The sequence below is a fragment of the Taudactylus pleione genome, unplaced genomic scaffold, assembly GCF_031769625.1.
Source record: "Taudactylus pleione unplaced genomic scaffold, aTauple2 ptg000792l, whole genome shotgun sequence".
In the NCBI taxonomy this organism is placed as follows: Eukaryota; Metazoa; Chordata; class Amphibia; order Anura; family Myobatrachidae; genus Taudactylus; species Taudactylus pleione.
In genome coordinates, this window is record NW_028285194.1 from 9,330,874 (window position 1) to 9,349,674 (window position 18,801).

General features: G+C 44.6%; 1 protein-coding gene across 3 annotated transcripts in view; it reads left to right on the top strand.

Moving 5' to 3' along the window:
* Positions 1-6,693: 6,693 nt before the first annotated feature.
* SSBP2 (single stranded DNA binding protein 2) overlaps positions 6,694-18,801 on the top strand; it is a 228,377-nt gene continuing 216,269 nt past the window's right edge. Inside the window, exon 1 of one of the 3 annotated variants that reach the window (XM_088457928.1) lies at positions 6,694-6,830. In XM_088457928.1, coding sequence (XP_088314054.1) covers positions 6,775-6,830 — 56 coding nt within the window. In that variant the 5' untranslated portion in view covers positions 6,694-6,774. The remainder of the gene's footprint in view (positions 6,831-18,801) is intronic. The other 2 variants (XM_088457926.1, XM_088457927.1) reach the window with 2 other exon arrangements.

Sequence of the window (18,801 nt, forward strand, 5' to 3'; positions counted from 1 at the left end):
TAAAATTAGGGGTGTGCATCAGCCACTTTTCGTGTTTTGTGTTTTGGTTTTGGATCTGGATCTTTCTTCGTGTTTTGGATCTGGACTGGTTTTGCCAAAACCACAGTTCCTTTGTTTGGGTTCTGGGTTCTGGGTTTTGGATCTGTATTTTTTTGAAAAAAAGCATAAAAACAGCTAAAATCACAGAATTTGTGGGTTTTTCTGCTCCTATGCTATTATTAACCTCAATAACCTTAATTTCCACTCATTTCCAGTCTATTCTGAACACCTCACACCTCACAATAGTGTTTTTATGTCCAAAAGGTTGCACCGAGGTAGCTGGATGACTATGCTAAGCGACACGAGTGGGCGGCACAAACACGTAGCCCATCTAGGAGTGACACTGCAGTGGCAGACAGGATGGCAGTTTGAAAGACTAGGCCCCAAACGGTACATAATGCAAAGAAAAAAAAGAGGTGCAAGATGGAATTGTCCTTGGGCCCTCCTACCCACCCTTATGTTGTATAAACAGGACATACACACTTTAACAAACCAATCATTTCAGTGCCAGGGTCTGCCAATGATGTGGGTCGGAAATGATTGGTTCGTTTGGGCCCCCACAAAACAAGCTGGCAATTAATCTGTCCCTGCACAAACTGGCTCTACGGAGGCAAGATGTCGTCCTCATCCTCCTCATTCACTGATTCCTCACCCTCTTCAGTGTTGTGTACATCCTCATCCTCACAGAGTATTAATTCGTCCCCGCTGGAATCCACCACCACAGGTCCCTCTGTACGTTATGGAGGCTGGTCTCCCTGGAAGAGTTGATAATTCATTTTTATGAACATCATCTTCTCCACATTTTATGGAAGCAACCTCCTACGCCTTTCGCTGACAAGGTTCCCGGCTGCACTAAACACTCTTTCGGAGTACACACTGGAGGGGGGGGCAACTCAGGTAAAATAGAGCCAGTTTGTACAGGGGCCTCCAAATTGCCTCTTTTTCCTGCCAGTACAAGTACGGACTGTCTGACATGCCTACTTGGATGCTGTCATCGATGTAATCCTTTAACAGACAGACGCACACTTGTCGCTGCTGCTTTGAGGATGCAGGTGCGGCTACAGCCCACACATTTCACAAAGACAGAAAAAAAAGAAGAATTTTTTTATTGTTTGTGGAGCGCACTTTGAGGGTTACACCACCCTTTAACAGACAGACGCACGCTTGTCGCTGCTGCTTTGAGGATGCAGGTGGAATCTAGACGGGATTTGGAACCGGGGACATACTACCTCCATCAATTGTCAAAATCCCACTGCACTAATACTGGACGCACGTCTAACACCAACATAGCAGTCAAGGCCTCAGTTATACGTTTTGCTTCAGGATGACTGCTGTCGTACTTCATCCTCCTCGCTAAGGACTGTTGGAGGGTCAATTGTTTAGTAAAAGTAGTGGTGTTCCTACTTCCTCTCTGGGATGATGAACAACTCCCAGCAGCAGCAACAGCACTAGGAGGAAGTGGTTCTTGATTTTTCCCTATTTTATTCTTATCGGAGAAAGTTTGGTCCTCCATTTATATTATATTGAAATATACGTGCGGCTAAGGCGCACACAAACACAGAAAATATTTTTTTATTTTTGTTGGAGACTAGTGCACTTTGTGGGTTACACCACCCTTTAAGAAATGAGCCAGCCGGCCCTTTACCTATGGGACACAGGCGCACGCTTGGCGCTGCTCCTTTGTTGATGCACGTGCAGCCACAGTGCACACAATTCACAAACACAGAAAATATTTTTTTATTTTGTTTGGAGTGCCCTTTGGGGGTTACAGCACCCTTTAACGGACAAGCCAGCCGGCCCTTTACTTATGGGACACAGGCGCACGCTTGGCGCTGCTCCTTTGTTGATGCACGTGCAGCCACAGTGCACACAATTCACAAACACAGAAAATATTTTTTTTATTTGGTTTGGAGTGCACTTTGGGGGTTACAGCACCCTTTAACGGTCAAGCCAGCCGGCCCTTTACTTATGACACAGGCACACGCTTGGCACTACTTTCTTGATGCACGTGCGGCTACTGCGCACACCACAAACACAGAAAAAATATTTATTTTTTTTGCACTTGGGGGGAGCACCCCTGATGGACAGAGCACCCCCTGGACAACACTACAGCACCCCTTTAGGACTGGGACACTGCACAGGACTTTGGAGTGGACACAGCCCCTATGGACAACTGACTGCACAACACAGTTCAGCCAGCCCCTATGGACTTTGGACTGGAGGAGTGGACACAGCCCCTATGGACAACAGCAGCACAGCACAACACTACACTGCACTACACTACACAGCCCAGCCAGCCCTCCCACCCTCCCTCTTCACTGTCCGCAGCTGAGTGAGAAAATGGCGCCGACGCAGGTACCTTATATAGAATCCAAAACTCGCGAGACCTGGAAGGCCGGATGATGACGTTTTGCCTCGAATTCAGATCCGAGTCAGGCGGGAAAAGTCGAGCCTGACTCGGATCGGCCTCGGATCGGGGGGGTTCGGATTTCAGAAATCTGAACCCGCTCACCCCTACTTAAAATGTGTGCGCAAAAATGGTATGGCTATAAGTTTGCATTAGGGGCCATTGCACAGTTGGTCGATATCTATATTGACATCAGTTTTACGGTATTACCAAAGCATCAGGACCATATTTAAATGTTTCGCATCTTTGTTCCCAAGTTCTGTGTTGCCCACCACCTCCTTATTGCTGGGTTTTATAAACCAACCCCCACCAGATCCTAACTAAAGGGTGACAATTAACGGGAATTGGTTTGCTTGTCACACAAAACCATTTTGAGTTTAGCAGTAAAAAAAAATCTGTATTCTGTGTAATTACATATTAAATGGAGTAACATGGACACAGCATTTTCATTTCATTTCCCTATTGAAGCGCCTGGCAGCTTTAGAAATGACACATTTTCTTACTTTGAATAACTTTGTTCACTAAGGTTAGTGTTGTGCAAGTAGTTCTGAACCTATCAATTGTCTGCCAAACAAATGCAGTAGTCCTGCAAACATAGATTGTAAAATAACGAGCAGGGCCCTCAACTTTTTCTCTTGTAATATTGTTTGTTTCCAACTGTGATGTGCCGTACACACTTGGATGACGGCTCCAACGACTGACAGACACAACGACCCTGCGAACGATTTTGGTAAGAATACACACTTAACAATCAGCCGCACGATATGTATGGCCAGACATCACAACTGGGCAGGCATTTATTTTAAATATGCCCGATCAGTGGTGATGTCATTGTCGCTGGTTCCTGTGGCCAGCATTTGGGTCGGACGGTCAATCGTCTGTACACATCTGCAGATAAGAAAGATATATCTTTCATATATATATTGCATCTGCCATGCTATATAAATAAATGTTAAATATTACCACTCTCTGGAGGAGTAGCATTCATAAACAGTACTGTGCCACTAGCCTTATTTATCTATGCACCATAGATAACTGTATACTTAACCAAATAATGTATATGTAAGGTAAACTATTTACAATATGTGCATAACAAATAAATAATATATTAGAATCATACATACTATATACAAGTAACCATGGCAAAAACAGGCAGATACATTTATTTACATGTAAAAGATGTATTTCATTTAGAATTTTTGGAAAATAGAATTGTGATGGCTGATGTTGTTATTCACTATCAGAATGAGTTAGTTAGTGTGCACCACTGCATATGTCTGTGCCTCTATCTATCATACCCCTCCAATTGCCCCCTGCTATGTCCCTCTCTGCAGCGCAGCTTCTCACCACAGCTGGGACAGTCACAGCCTCCTACTGGGCACTGGGCAGCAGCCTGTGATGCCAGTAGATGGAGGGATAAGCAAGATGCCCAAAGCGCTATATTGTGTGAACACTTAACAATCACGACATCCTGCACATTACAGTATTATTCTGGACTGACCAGTAGCACAGCTACTGCCCAATGCTAACTTACTGACATTGCTATACATCATCAGCCAGCAATATTCACCCCATACCTTACCCCAAATTCTCGCTACTGTCTGAACAAAGGAGTTAACAAAAATAAAACACTTGTACATTGTACACTTAACAGGGTGTCCCCATGTAGTCCTGCCACTCATGGCCTACAAATCAGGCCTACACAGTAGCAAAAGTGTGGACTTGCTGCTCATTTAGGGGTATATTTACAAAAGTGCGGGTTTTAGATATGGAGATGTTACCCATAGCAACCAATCAGATTCTACTTAACATTTATCTAGCACCTTCAAGAAGATAATAGATAGAATCTGATTGGTTGCTATGGGAGCTGCACTTTAGTAAATATACCCCTTATTGTGAATATGTAGGTAAAAACTCTGAATGTTTTAGGATCAGGACATGACCACACCACCATAAAAGGAGCGAGACTGTGTCATGCTAGCTTACCCCAAAAATGTGTCCCCTAAATAAACACCCTGCCTTACTTTAATCATTCATTTGTGCATAGTAATGGTGAGAAGCGACATACCTCCCAACATATCTCCCAAGTCCTTTCAGGACAGTCACTGTCTACATCAGGACTTTTGGGAATTACTGTACGTGATAATGTCAGGGTACACAGGAGTATATAAGCCATTAGTATCCTTACCAGGATGAAAATTGTATAATAGCATGGAAGAGTATAAAACCCCTTCAGTAGCTGTACCTGGAAGTGATGTGGGTGAGGGCAGATGTTTTTGCCCACACTTTCCAGGAAAATTGGAAATTCAGCCCCTTGCGGGCTCGCTACGCTCGCCACAGGAATAAATTCAGCCTCTATGCCCACTTGGACGGTAGGGAATGACGTTGGACACTGGCTGATGATGTCATCGTACACAAACGGAAGGGGATCTATCTCATTCTCTAATTTTTAGCATCTGGAAATTGAAGCTTTTAGGTCAACTTATTTTTCCTTGTCAACTGAAGAAATCTGGTACAGTCCTGCCGCTGCCTGTTCCTCAATCAGAAGCAGTATCACCACACTACCTCTTACCTAAGCAGACATCGGTGGCATCTTTGGACTCTCGGACTGGGTGTTTGACGCTTGGCTGTGACATTAAAGCTAAGCACCACTCCCACTACAGAGAAGCAGCGTCCCAGCTCGGTGTTGGGGCACAGCAGGTCATGATGGGGGACATGTACTAAGCCTTGGAGAGTGATAAAGTGGAGAGAGATAAAGTACCAACTAATCAGCTCCTGTCATTTTTCAAACACAGCCTTGTAACATGACAGGAGCTGATTGGCTGGTACTTTATCTCTCTCCAAGGCTTAGTACATCTCCCCCTGTCACTCATTCGGTGTTATATGTGCTCCCTCCAACCATTGGCTCCCTAGACAATGGCTTAGGTTTGAGTAATTGCAGCGCCAGAACCGTAACTAGACTTTTTGGTGCCCTGTGCCAGAAAGAGCATTGGCGCCCCCCTCATTTTTCAAAGGGACATAATGCACCCAAAAAAGGGCCATGGCTTCAGGGAAGAGATAGGAGAGGCCAGGAGATGCTGGGGATGAAATAAGGGGAAGCTACAAGCAAGAACAATAATAAACAGAAATTTGACAGGCCCAGTCAGCGCCCCCTGACCTGTGGTGCCCTGTGCGATGGCATCGGCCGCACTATCCTAGCTATGGCCCTGGGTAGCGCTGTACCGGAGTGTAATCCTAGACATGGATGCACTACTTAACATTGTTCACCCAGGTTCTTCCTACTGGTACCATATTTGGATACACATGGCACATCAGCAGGCAATGTACCTATTTATCTATGTTATTTAGTGCATGGATACAGATAGAACTTCACTGTTATGAAAATAGGATGTTACAAAGGGAACTGCAGTCGCTGTGGCATAGCGCTCTGGATACTGTCTGTACTGCTGCTCTATGGAATATTTCTGGTACACTATAAATAAATAATTAGTGTATGAAGTATATTGACGTGACATTTAGCCAGACAAGGTATGGACACAGAGAGAAAATGAGATGTGATACAGCAGGACCAGTGAGGAGATATGATATACAGCTGTGAATAATACACAATAAACAATGTTGTTTGGTCGTCCCACAGTCTGTTGTGTTGTACAAATACCCATTTCAGGGGTAGGTAACGTGTGGCATTCCAGTTGCTGTTGAACTACACATCCCAGCATTCCCTGCCACAGTATTAGGATGCCCAAACAGCAATACTGTGGCAGGGCATGCTGGGAAGTGTAGTTCCACAGCAGCTGGAGTGCCCACACGTTGCCAACCCTTTATCTCAATGCTGCACTGCCAGGACCCCACTGTGCACTAATCACGCGTGATAAATCCTGTGCACTGTGGATCCAGGCCGCATTTTCCGCCTGGCCGGCCCCCTCCTGTGCGCTCTCTCCCGGCGGGGGAGGAGGGAGGGATGCACGCTACACGGAACAGCCAGTTGTTTAAAAATCCTTCCAGAGCGGTTTCAAATCCCCCCTCCGCCTCTCCCCCTTTCTCCGAGGGAAGGAGGGGGAGGAGGCAGCAGCCTGTGTGTGCCGCTCCGAGCCCGTCCTGCCGGGGAGGAGGAGGTGGAGGAGGAGGGAGCGCACCACAGAGGGGGGAGGAGGGGAAGGAGGGGAAGAGCCTGTCCATCAAACTGGTTGCTGTGGCGAGGGGGCGGGGCAAGGCACCGGGCGGGCCTATCAGGGCGGGCGCTGCTGGTGTCACCATGGTGACGGGGTTGTTCCCGGGGAGGCTGTGATCGCTTGACAGGTGTGTGACAGTCGGAGCTCTCTGCAAGCATGTACGCCAAAGGCAAGAGTAACAGCGTGCCGTCCGACAGCCAGGCCCGGGAGAAGTAAGTGTCGCCGCCCTGCTGGGGGCAGCGGTTTGGGCAGTGGGGTGGAGGGGGACACACCGGTGCCGCCGCAGCAGCTGCTGTGGGAAAGTAAGTTTGGGGCGCAGAGGTGTCTGGCGGGCGGCAGCCTATGACCCTGCTACGGACTGCTGTCTCTCTGTGTGACCCAGCACAGTGCTCAGGGTGTGAGGTGCAGGTCGCTGCTGGTGCTACTGGGAATGTAGGACATCACCATGCAGGACTCTCCTGAGCATGGCACACTGTTATATCCTTGTAATACTAGCAGCCTGAGCATGGCACACTGTTGTGTACTGTAATACTAGCAGCCTGAGCATGGCACACTTGTTCCCTGTAATACTGCCAGCCTCACTGTGGCATACTGTTGTGCCCTGTAATATTACCAGCCTGAGTGTCCTCTAATACTGGCAGCCTGAGCATGGCACACTGTTGTGCCCTGTACTGCCAGCCTCAGTGTGGCACACTGTTGTCCTGTAATATACCAGCCTGAGTGTGGCACACTGTTGTGTCCTCTAATACTAGCAGCCTGAGAATGGCACACTATTGTGTACTGTAGCACTAGCAGTCTGAGCATGGCACACTATATTGTGTACTGTAATACTAACAGCCTGAGCATTGCACACTTGTGCCTTGTAATACTGCCAGCCTCTGTGGCATACTGTTGTGCCATGTAATATTACCAGCCTGTGTGTGGCACACTGTTGTGTCCTCTAAAACTAGCAACCTGAGCATGACACACTGTTTTGCCTTGTAATACCAGACTGAACGTGGCACACTATTGTCATGTAATATTACCAACCTGAACATGGCACACTGTTGTATCCTGTAATACTAGCAGCCTAAGCATGGCACACATGTCCTGCAATACTACCAGCCTGAGCGTGGCACACTGTTGTGGCCTGTAATACTACCAGCCTGAGCATGGCACACTGTTGTGGCCTGTAATACTGACAGCCTGAGCATGGCACACTGTTGTGGCCTGTAATATTACCAGTTTGAGCGTGGCACACTATTGTGGCCTGTTATATTTTGCCAGCCTGAGCGTGGCACACTGTTGTGGCCTTTAATACTACCAGCCTGAGCGTGGCACACTGTTTTGTCCTGTAATATCAGCCTGAGCATGGCACACTGTTGTGTCCTGTAATATCAGCCTGAGCATGGCACACTGTTGTGTCCTGTCGTACCAGCCTAATTCCACCTGTGTGAACCCCACACATCTCCAAACTTTCCAAGTCTGTATGTCCAACGTTATGGGCACTCTCAGCTGCAACTCCTGCCCATCAGTGTGCTTCCAGCTTTGTCTGATGATCGTCCTCTGTCCGTTTCAACCTCCCCGGAGTGGAAATCGGATCAGGCTTTGTTAGTATATGCGATGCTTGGAGGGAAAGTGAGCTTTGCTGCTTTAGCAGTACATAGCTGCTCTGATAGTAGGGAATTGCTACCTTACCTGTGCATCTGTGTCAGCTGCAAAACTTAGCTGCACCCACTACTTCACCTTCACAGTGCCTAATTCATGAATTATACTTTACTATTATTCACAATGAAGCTTGTTAGACAAACTTTGTTGTTGTGTTTCTTTCTCCCTATATCAATGGTTTTGATCGAATATGTTTTTACATTCTTTTATCAGTAAAGTAAGCTTGGAGTTATGTATGGAAACCAGCAAAATTGTATTCTTAGTTTGAAAATTATTATTATTTTTACGCACTGTTTATTTTCTTCAGTTATCAAGGCACTTTTTATAAGATTTAACATATGATTATTATTTTAATTTAGTTCTGAAATCAGTATAATGTAAATATGCTGTGTGCACTTTCAGTTTGATTACAATATTTAAATTCATACTTGAATGATTCCTGGCAATATCAGTTTTCTTAGGAAAAGCCAGCATGCTTCAGCCTATAAAGAAGTACTGGCTTGAACCGCTCCTTGAATTCACCACTAAGGTGGTAGCTCCAAAAATAAACAAAATAATTTTTAAATACTATCCATGAATTAAACCTTTGCATGTGAGGCTTACTGACATTCTTTAGACCCCTTTTTGGTGTCATTGTGACTTTATTACATGTGGATTTTTTCCTATTTCCACCAAGTATTCTTTATTGGCTTTGCTTCCATTTCTTAGACCTAAAGGTGCCTACACACTTGGCGATATTTTACACGATTTGCCCGATTCCGACGCATCGTGACGACAAATCGTGAGTGTCCACTCACGATCACGATGCCGATGCGTGGCCCCGCAGGTCGTACATCGCATCTTCAGATCTGCTGTGCTGTAGGGCAGATCTGACAATCTCGGTCACGATGCACTGGAATAATTAGGAGGCACGATAGATCGTTTGTCACATTGGACAGTTTTAAACACCAAAACCTGCCGGGGAGCTGCTGGGGAGAGTTCAAGGGGAAATCGGACACAATGTTGGATCGTGAGCGCATCACCAAGTTTGTAGACACCTTAAGGCTCCCATACATCTGCGATGTATTGGGCAAAGTCCCCGTTCCCAAGACACTGGGTTCAGAGCATCGGTGAAATCCAACATGTTGGATTTTGCCGATCATGATCAAAATATAATCGTGATCAGCAAATTGGGAATTTTTAACATGAAGAATTCACCGATTTCCCAACGGATCGTCAATCATCGAACCCGTGGGCATCCAGTTTTGGGGGAAATACAAGTCCTAGCATGACTCTGGCTGGTCTTGCAAAGATTTGTAGCTCCATAAAAGCTAGTAAACCATCGTGTGGCTGCCTCTGTGTTCACCATGTATCGAGTGCGGCCTCACAATAAGTATTTTTACATCTGAAGAGGATATATTGTAATCAATGGGAAGAGGCTGACCCTTTGGGCAGTATTGTTTTTGCGGTCCGGATCTCCCATCTAAAGTGACGGGAGATTGCAGAGTGCTATTCAATTGTTGCTGATTTTCACGCCCATAATGGTCGTGTTTAGCTTAGCTGCGTAAAATGGTTAACTCCAGCCAAAGTCCTGGGCGCGATCGCGAAAAGTGCTGTTTGGGCACTTAAACAGGTCACTTCTTTTGCCCATTTCAGCTTGCACCCCCCTGGGGCTGCGAGCTGAAATGGTGCGCCGGCAGCTGATCACGCCCGACAGGAACAACAATTGAATAGCTCCTGTCGGGTGCTTAAGGGGGCAAAACAATTGAATACCGCCCTTTGTGAGGAGGAAAGGTGGAGACAAATATTTACCACCTCCTCCTCCTCTACCTATCTTACTTTTCTTGTTTTGTACTCTGATTGTAATTGTAAGTAGCTTACTTTTATTACTTTAAATGTTATACAAGACTTTTTTTTTTCTTTTCTTTACACTATATGACATTGTGGCTAGGCATACTGGCCCTCATTCAGAGCCGTACGCTCTGAGCAGAGCGCACGCTCTGAATGAGGGCCGGGCTCCATTTTCATGGAGCGTCCTCCTGGACGCTCGTATAGCTGTGGGTCACCACCCACAGGCTATACGAGCGTGCATTGTGATGGTCGCGATGGTCGAGACCATCGCGACCATCGAATTTGCGAGCCGGAGCCTGCGGTTGAGGTTTTCAACCGCAAGCTCCGGAGTGATTTTGGCTCTATCAGAGCCAAAATCACTCCCACTGACATCACTAGTGATGTCAGTGGGCCGGCTTCTGACGGGAGGCGTTCCCGTGGGAACGCCCCCGTCAGGGAGGCACGCCCCCGGCACGCCCACCAAAGGGGGCGTGCTGTCAATCAACATTGACAGCACGCCCCCTTCGATCGGACACAACGAGCGAAGGACTTTCCTTCGCTCGTCGCGTCTGGCGCATGCGCACGACGGAGCTCCCTCCGTCGTGCGCATGCTCAGTCCATAACATCGACCCACTTGCGAGCGGACAGCCGCTCGCGAGTGGGTCTGAATCAGGCCCACTGTCTTTATATTTTTTGCTGTGTTTTTTTTTTTTTTTTTTTTTTTTTTTTTGTGGGGCAACAAAATGCTTACAATGTCATCTGGGCTTTTAGTTTTGTTGTACATCACAGTTACTGTGCTAAAGACTTTATCAGTGTGTATATAATGGTGTTCCAATACAGGGTAATTTTGTTTGTCTGATAATGGGTCATTTTATATGTATTATAATTTTTGGTATTTTTTTAAATAAGGGCAAAAACTGTAAATAGCAGATAGAAGCAATAGTACCATCACCCTTTAAAAGGCCCTATGCATGTTTTATTTTATATGGCCTTAAGGCCCCATCCATGATTTCAGTCCAGACATCAAAACACCAGTGGACATGGCCCATTTAAGATAAAATATTAGAACGCGTGGAATGCAATTGATTTATCTTATAATAATGTCCACAATTCCTACTAAAATATTCATATTCTCATTCATTTAAACAACTGCACTTAAAGATGAACCATTATTGTGTACTACCATTGCCCAGCAGGAATGGGTATGAAGTCCCGGCGGCTGAATCGGATCCATTGGGCCAAATGTAACAGGTGAGAATTTAGCAGTAAACTCTCACACTTTCTAAATTCAGCCAATGTAATAGAGTTTGAGAACATGGAAACTCGCATGTTTTTAGGCTCAAAAAACTCTCCCGATTTATACTCTCATCCAGATGTTTTCCCAATTTAAAGATAAAACTCGATCAATGTGAGAGCTTACTGCTAAACTCTCACATTTTCTATACTGTCACCCTATTACATTTGGCCCTTTGTGTCATTCATTTTCACAGATTTCCTTTTCTAATTGTTTTGGTAAACTTTTTTTTTTTTGTACTACATTGAATAATTTTACAACCTGTCTGACACCTCTTGCGAGTAAACCATGAAAAGGACCATCTGCATGGTGTCATTCTTCATTTGAATGTGATTTCTGGCATGCTTGCCTTGTATACAGGGCTGTTAGCACTATCTAAATAAAGACTATAATTCTGGGCCTGATTCAGAGGTGGATGCATTTAAAGCATTGGGTGCAAGCGCTCGATGTTTTAAATCTACACATGCGTCAGAGATGTAGTGTCCCGATGACTACTGTCGTGGGACACAGATAGGCATTCCTGGGTAATAATGGGGGGGTGTCAGGTACTGCATCGGAAGACTCAGTTCCACTGGCATCGGCGGGCATGTACTGTCGGACTTCTGAGCAACAATAGTGTTGCTTTAATGTCCGATGGTGAAGCCGAAGTCCGATTGACGGTGCGACTGCTTGCACACCGCAGCGTACTAAAGCCACTGCCCATTAGCACAAATTCGCAGTAGCATCTGTGACACTGGTCGCAGCCGCTACTGCATTAGCATCCATCTGTGAATCAGGTGCTGTATATGTTAAACCTCAATGTACAATGGCCTCTGTTTATGAATTGTGACTGCATAGTTTATCGACGTCTCTGGATTCAAATCTATAAGTAATGTTTTCAGCCCAATTCTGTAGGTTCTGTCTGTCTGTCCATAGCACTGTTTCTGGTTCTGTATATAGTATTATTACAAAGTTGTGTTTTGTTTTGTGCTGAAAATGACTTTGTGGCCATTACGTTGAAATGAACCTTACTCAATGTGCCTTTCCAGACCAGCATATCATGACCAACAATATGCAAGTTTTGCTCTGTGCCCCATTGCGTTGCACAGGAAAACGTGATGTACCGTACAGCCAACAGTAAATGGCTGATATCACATAGAAATTGAATCAAAGGGCCGAATTCAGTTCAATGCGAAGATGAATAGCCGCAGGAGGGAGCTCCCGCAGCTATTCAATACACCGCGTTGTCTGGGTGGCTAAAGGATTTCTTCTCACATCCCCATGGTGATGCGAGGAGAAATCTGACAAATGTGCCGGGCGCGTAGCTGTTTGCCGGCCTAGCGCGGCGTTTTAGTCAGAGAATGACGGTTCTTGCGCCTACACACTCAGATTAAGTCGTGAGAACCGGCATTCTCTGACTTAAGCAATTCCCGACAAGGCACACGGCGTGTTGTATTGAAGAGCTGCGGAAACTCCGTCCCACAGCTATTCATCTTTGCATTGAATTGAATTCGGCCCAGAGTCTATTGAAGGCAGAGGTATAAATGCAGTTTGTTTGGTTTCTTTTGCTACCTGATTAATCCAAATATAGCAGGAACAGAGTCATCAAGACCCTTCCCCCATTAGTATTGTATAAGAAGTCCAGCAGACAAGGCTATTTCTTATTTTGCATAAATACTGTCCCAAAATATATATTCTTGTTAATAAGCTTTGTCTGCTACCTAGTGGGAATATTCTTACTTGACATTCCAGTGGGAATGAAATACTAATAAATAATAAAACCGTATTCCCTCCAGATTAACAAAGAAGATTCCCATTGGACAGTTGGACAATGTTTATTTATTTTTATTTCTTTCTAAGGACAATTTATTAACTAATGTATTACATATTTATATACATGCAATTCAAAATACTGATGTAAAAACACAAATGTGCAGATACATATTAATGTATTTGGACACATTTTTATGTCCAACTCTAATATTGGCTCTAAGGGGGAATGCAGTTGCTTTTTGGGCCCCCGTAAGTAATGCACCAGGATTAACCATGTAAAGTGACTAAACTCGTATAAACTAATAAGTGCAACGAGTTTGGGCATCCGAAATCCCAATTTAGGGTGGAATTCAGCTTTTGTCACTTTAGACTGCGGTTGCGAGTAAACAATTTTTTATATATATATATATATATATATATATATATATATATATATATTATATTTTCATACAAACTCGGCACTCACATACTTTTCAAACTGCAACCCCTTTAAACATAGGGAATGTTGGTTCCAAAATATTGCAATAATTTGTTAAGCTGACCACCGCTTCACGGTCGTTCCCATCTGGCCAGTCCCTACACTGATTCTCAGATAAATAAACTTGATCTGCCACCTTTGGCTCAAGCTTGCATACATTTTAAACATGAAACTGGGTCCTGCCTTAAAGAGACAGGACCACACCCAGGGCTATCAGTTAATATAATAAAGTGCAAGGAGGCTAGATGTATGAGGACACATCTGTATGATCAACTTCTGTTTTTATTTCTATTTATTTTAAAGTAATGTTAATTTGCTAAATACATAGACTACATAGCAGGCCTATAATCCTAAATCAAATTCATATTTTGCTGTATTAATGTTCAGTACTTTTTTATTTTATTTTTTATTTTACTTTATTTGGAAGTTTAAATCATTTACATGTTTTACAACAGCTGAGTGTTTTACGATTTCTACAGTGACTGGTTACATTTTCGTGTCTCAGCTTTCCCATGTATCTCATCATTCCAACAGTAACGCAACACATTAGCTGCACAAAACTTCCAGTAGCCAGTGACCGCTTTATCATTGGTGGCAGATAATGCTTGTGTCTTGCAATCGCCACATGCAGTTCCCCCAGCAGCAGCTACAATTGTTATTCCACTACTTTGTCTGTAGTGTTCCCCATGCCTCTTATGTTTTGTATGTCATTTGTTTATGTCATGATCCACTCATTGTATAGCGCTGCATAATGTGTCAGCACTTTAAAAATGATGATCATAATGATATTGCTCTCGTCCATTGCTGGCAGGCTTCCCTAAATGCCAGAGGTGTAGTTCTGTACAAGTGAGAGAAAGGAAACCGATGAAGCTGACATTCTAATAGTTTAAAAGAAGAAAAAAAAAAAACAAATACTAAAACCTGGTAATGCCTTGGTGGCTCTAGAGAGACAAATTAAAGTAAAACTAAATTTAAAAAAGGTTCAAAATGTTGTTTTAGATCTCCATGCAAGAGACATCAAAGCGATTAATGAGTATTTAGTCAACTGAGCATCACTGTCAACGTCTGCTGGTCAGGATCCCTCTTAAAGTGAGTGGTGCTATTCTGTGTATGGTGTGTTTAAGAAAAGTTTACTGCAACTGTTAATAAGACAGTTAATGCATTGATTAAAGTCACTGACTTTAGGAATGGTTTTGCAGGAGGTGGATTTTGTTCTTACCTGGAAACTACTCTTCCTCCAGTCTTATGAGGTAGCAAAACTGAGAGAGTGCTGCCAACCTATGTTTAAGCAGACAGGATATACTGCCCCCAAAAACATTTTCAAATCCATTTTCTGTCCCACAAGCAGATATGGTTTTAGAATAAAGATGCAACACAAAACTTGCTGTGAACATTATATAATATTATACTTTAAATACAGAAGTGGTGAGAGCAAGTCTGCATCCTACTTCAGAAGACAAATAGAAAGGGAATTTCCAGGTAAGAACCAAATTCAGTCTTTCCCTCCGGCTGCACACCTGAGAGTTACCAAAGATTTTAGGGGATGGTTACAGTACATCTTGCATGATTTCCTTTCCTAATGCTTAATTTTGCTGATCGTTACATCTATATGTGGTATCCCTAATAAACTTACAGTGGAAATTAAAGTGTGTTGGATTATCACAGACCCAATGTTACCGGGTTGCGGTGTGTTGGAACGATGTCCTAGGCAGCAAAGTTGCTTCTTCCCTCCACCACAACAGAGAGGCATGGAAAACGTATGTATGTAAAATGTATTTTTATTTTTTTTCTAGAGACCCCAAATAGACTTCAATTAAAGTAACAGATGGCGAGCATTTCTTAAATAATTTCACATACATAGTGTTCCCGCTAAAATGCGGGCAGGGCATCCTCTGCGCGTGAGCTCCCGAAAGGGGGGGGGTGGCCGCCCAGGGAGGGGACCCCTAATTCGTCACAGTTGCGGCTATGCCCAGCACTTACGGATGTGCTGGGTTTCCCCTAAGCTCATTATCCCCCCCACCCCATGGTGAAAAGATGCAGTGCGCATGCACACAGCGTCTATTCACCGTGATCGGTCACCGCAGCTTCTCACACCTGTGGGACACTGCGTCCCATGGGTGGGGAAGGAACAGGGAAGGCTGTTTTAGCAGGGGTGCCACTAAAACCGCAGGGCGCATTTTGCACTTTTAAAATCTGATGTGGCGCCACGCTGAAACAGCCTAGTGGGAACACAAGATACAGGATTCACTAATGCAATATCACATACGCCTAGGTGATGGTTCTTACCAAATTCCCTCACTGACGGCATACACAAAGTAACTAGTTCTTCACGTATGCATTTTAAGTTCCAATAATTCTACAGTCCTACTTAACATTTCACAATAATACTTTGTTACTTAAGCATGAAATAATACAAGAACATGTATGTTTTATATACTGTTCTCTTTTTAAATAGATGAATGGTTTCTTTTTTCTTGGTGGCAATGTCCAGGAAACAATGTAATGTAGCAGAGCTAATAAAGTAGTTTTAACCTTTTACATCCCTGGTTGTATTTGAGTATTCTTGTGAACACAGTTGAGGCCCTTATATACACTGAAACAGTTTATTGTTGCAGCTCTGTTATACATACTTTAAATGCAACAATATCACGTGAAGTAATAGTTATCGCTCACCAAATGGCAGTATACAGCTTCACCTCCAGAAGATAGTACAGCATGCACAGTGGCAAACACAGAATTTCTTTGAGGGGGGTTTCCAAATGCTTGATTTTAGAGTTAGTGTGGCCAGTCCACGAAGAGGGTAGAATTAGCACTTAACCAGCTTTAATATGCGTCATACACATTCCAGCATATAGAGGACCAGCAATCACCATAGATCCATAGTATCAGATCAAGTCCGGGAGTCTGGGGGAGCAGCAGAATAACCTAGCACTACCCTGGACATACTGTATATGTACATATTGGGCTCTATAGCAGCACATCCCTAACAGTGAATGTTTTCCAGATCTCCTAGTTGGTGCACAGGTTATTTATTACTGACTGATACATGTTAAAAGATCCACAGGTGGTACTAATTATCTCATTTGTAATACTGTGAAGAACATTCAGCACTAGTAAAATTCTATTACATTACTATTTCTATTGTGGGCTGGGGGGGGGTTCCAGGCAGATGGAAACCCCCCCAGCGTTTGCCTATGATGCACTCTGTAACACTTGGTTTGGCTGTGGCACCACAAGACTCAGAAATCTCTCACTTGTTTCTTATTTCTTTCTTGCTGTTTGCACAACTCCCCATGTTTGTCTCTTCTTTTGTTCCTCTCTGTCCTTCAGTTACATCCCCCCCAAACTCTGAATCTCCTCCCTTGGCTTCACACTTATCTCTCCTATAATCCTGAGGTTTGGTTTTACAATTATTAATATCCTTTACTTACATGGTGCCACAAAGGGTCCGCAGCGCCTTACAAAGTACATAAACAGAAACTGTATGAACAAAACAAGAATAGAGTGAGTTGCAGGACATTGACATGGTTTATAAACTAGTGTTACCGCTAGGCTGTTTTAGCGGGGCGCGGCGCCCTGCCCTCCTTCTGGAGGGCAAAAAGCACCCTGCCCTCCAGGAGGAGAGCAAAAAGCGCCCTGCCCTAACAGCCTGCGGGAGCCGTTCTCACCCGCGGGACGCAGTGTCCCGCGGGTGGACAAACATGCGGTGTTCCGGTCACCGCCCGAGAATAGACGCCGGGCGCATGCGCCCGGCATCTATTCTCCCTTTCTGCAGCGCTTGGGGGCTGCCCGGCATGTCCGTAAGCGCCGGGCACGCCCCCAAGTATGACGAAAAGGGGACGCGTCTTATAGACACGCCCCCTTTTCATAACCACGCCCCCTTTTCTGGCGCGCGCGCCTTTGGCGCGCTCACAAGATTGCCCTCTCTAGCTCCGGCGCCCTGCCTGCCGCCGGAGCTAGAGGGAACACTATAAACATTGCTGCATCAGCAGTTGTCTTATCCAAATAAGCCGCAGGGCAGCAGAACCCAAAGGTTTGGTGCTGTTGTAGGCAGTGGGGAGAAGATGATGGTATTAGTGAGGGAATGAAGAGCCCATGAGGGAAGAGGACCCTGCTAGTAAGAGCTTACTCCCTTTCTCTGCCTCCTGGGGGCTGTAGTTCCAGACATCTGAAACTGCAATAGGGACATTGGGAAGTGAGACCTTACAACTATGGGATAGCACATATACAATAGTGTAAGATGAAAGTAATAGGTGGTTTCAAGGTTACTGCGCTGCGTATCTGGTCCATTTAATCATCTGCTCATAAATGCAGAAAACTACTTGCTAGATGAGTCTTCAGACACTTTGGAGGTGAACTTCATGTGGTCTGCCTCCATTCTTTTTACTTCTCCAGGCTTTGGTTTCTCTCTTCCACTGACCTGCTCCTTATAGGGGTGGCCACGTGGCTCATTGTGAGGTTTAAAGTTGCGGCCGCTGACTACAGGCCGCACATTCCAATTTTGTCTTATTTGAGTATTGAAAACTGCTCTGGCAAACCATATATTGTTGGGGTATTGGGCTCCTACGTATTCTACAGCTTTTTTGTATATATGCCTGTGGCTGTTCCTTGTGATTTGGACCAGGACTGTTCATGACATCTCTCTTGCATAATGTTTTTGGTTCTGACACTGATTCTGATTGCTGCTCACCAGTTCGTTCCTGTACCAGTCCTTGTTCTGTAGACCTGTCCTTTCTTCCACTTTGCACCAGCTCTTCTCCCCTGGATGCATGACCGAGGACTGTGCTTGCAACCCTACCAGCAGCAAAGCCCAATACAACCTCTATGTAACCTTTAGTAACACCTCTCTCAGCCAATGAATGCTCATCCCATGCATTTTTATGGGAAATGCTGCGACTGAGCCCTCATTCGTGAGGTACCTTCCTTAGAGGATGGTACATGTCTGTGTGGTCCGGTTTTCTTCTTTTTTGTTTCGAAAACACTGGATACCTACATAGACAGAAGAGGACCGGGAACATGGGGTAGGTGAGTATGCATTTTTTTTATTTTACAGGTGTCATGGATTTTATATGGACAAGGGGACGTGAATAGCTACAGGAATTGTAGGTGAGAATGTGTGAGTGATTGAGTTAGTGTCAAATTAAATAATAAAACCTTTGGGTGTCCGTGTCCTGTGTTTATTTTAATATATATTTTTTTGCAG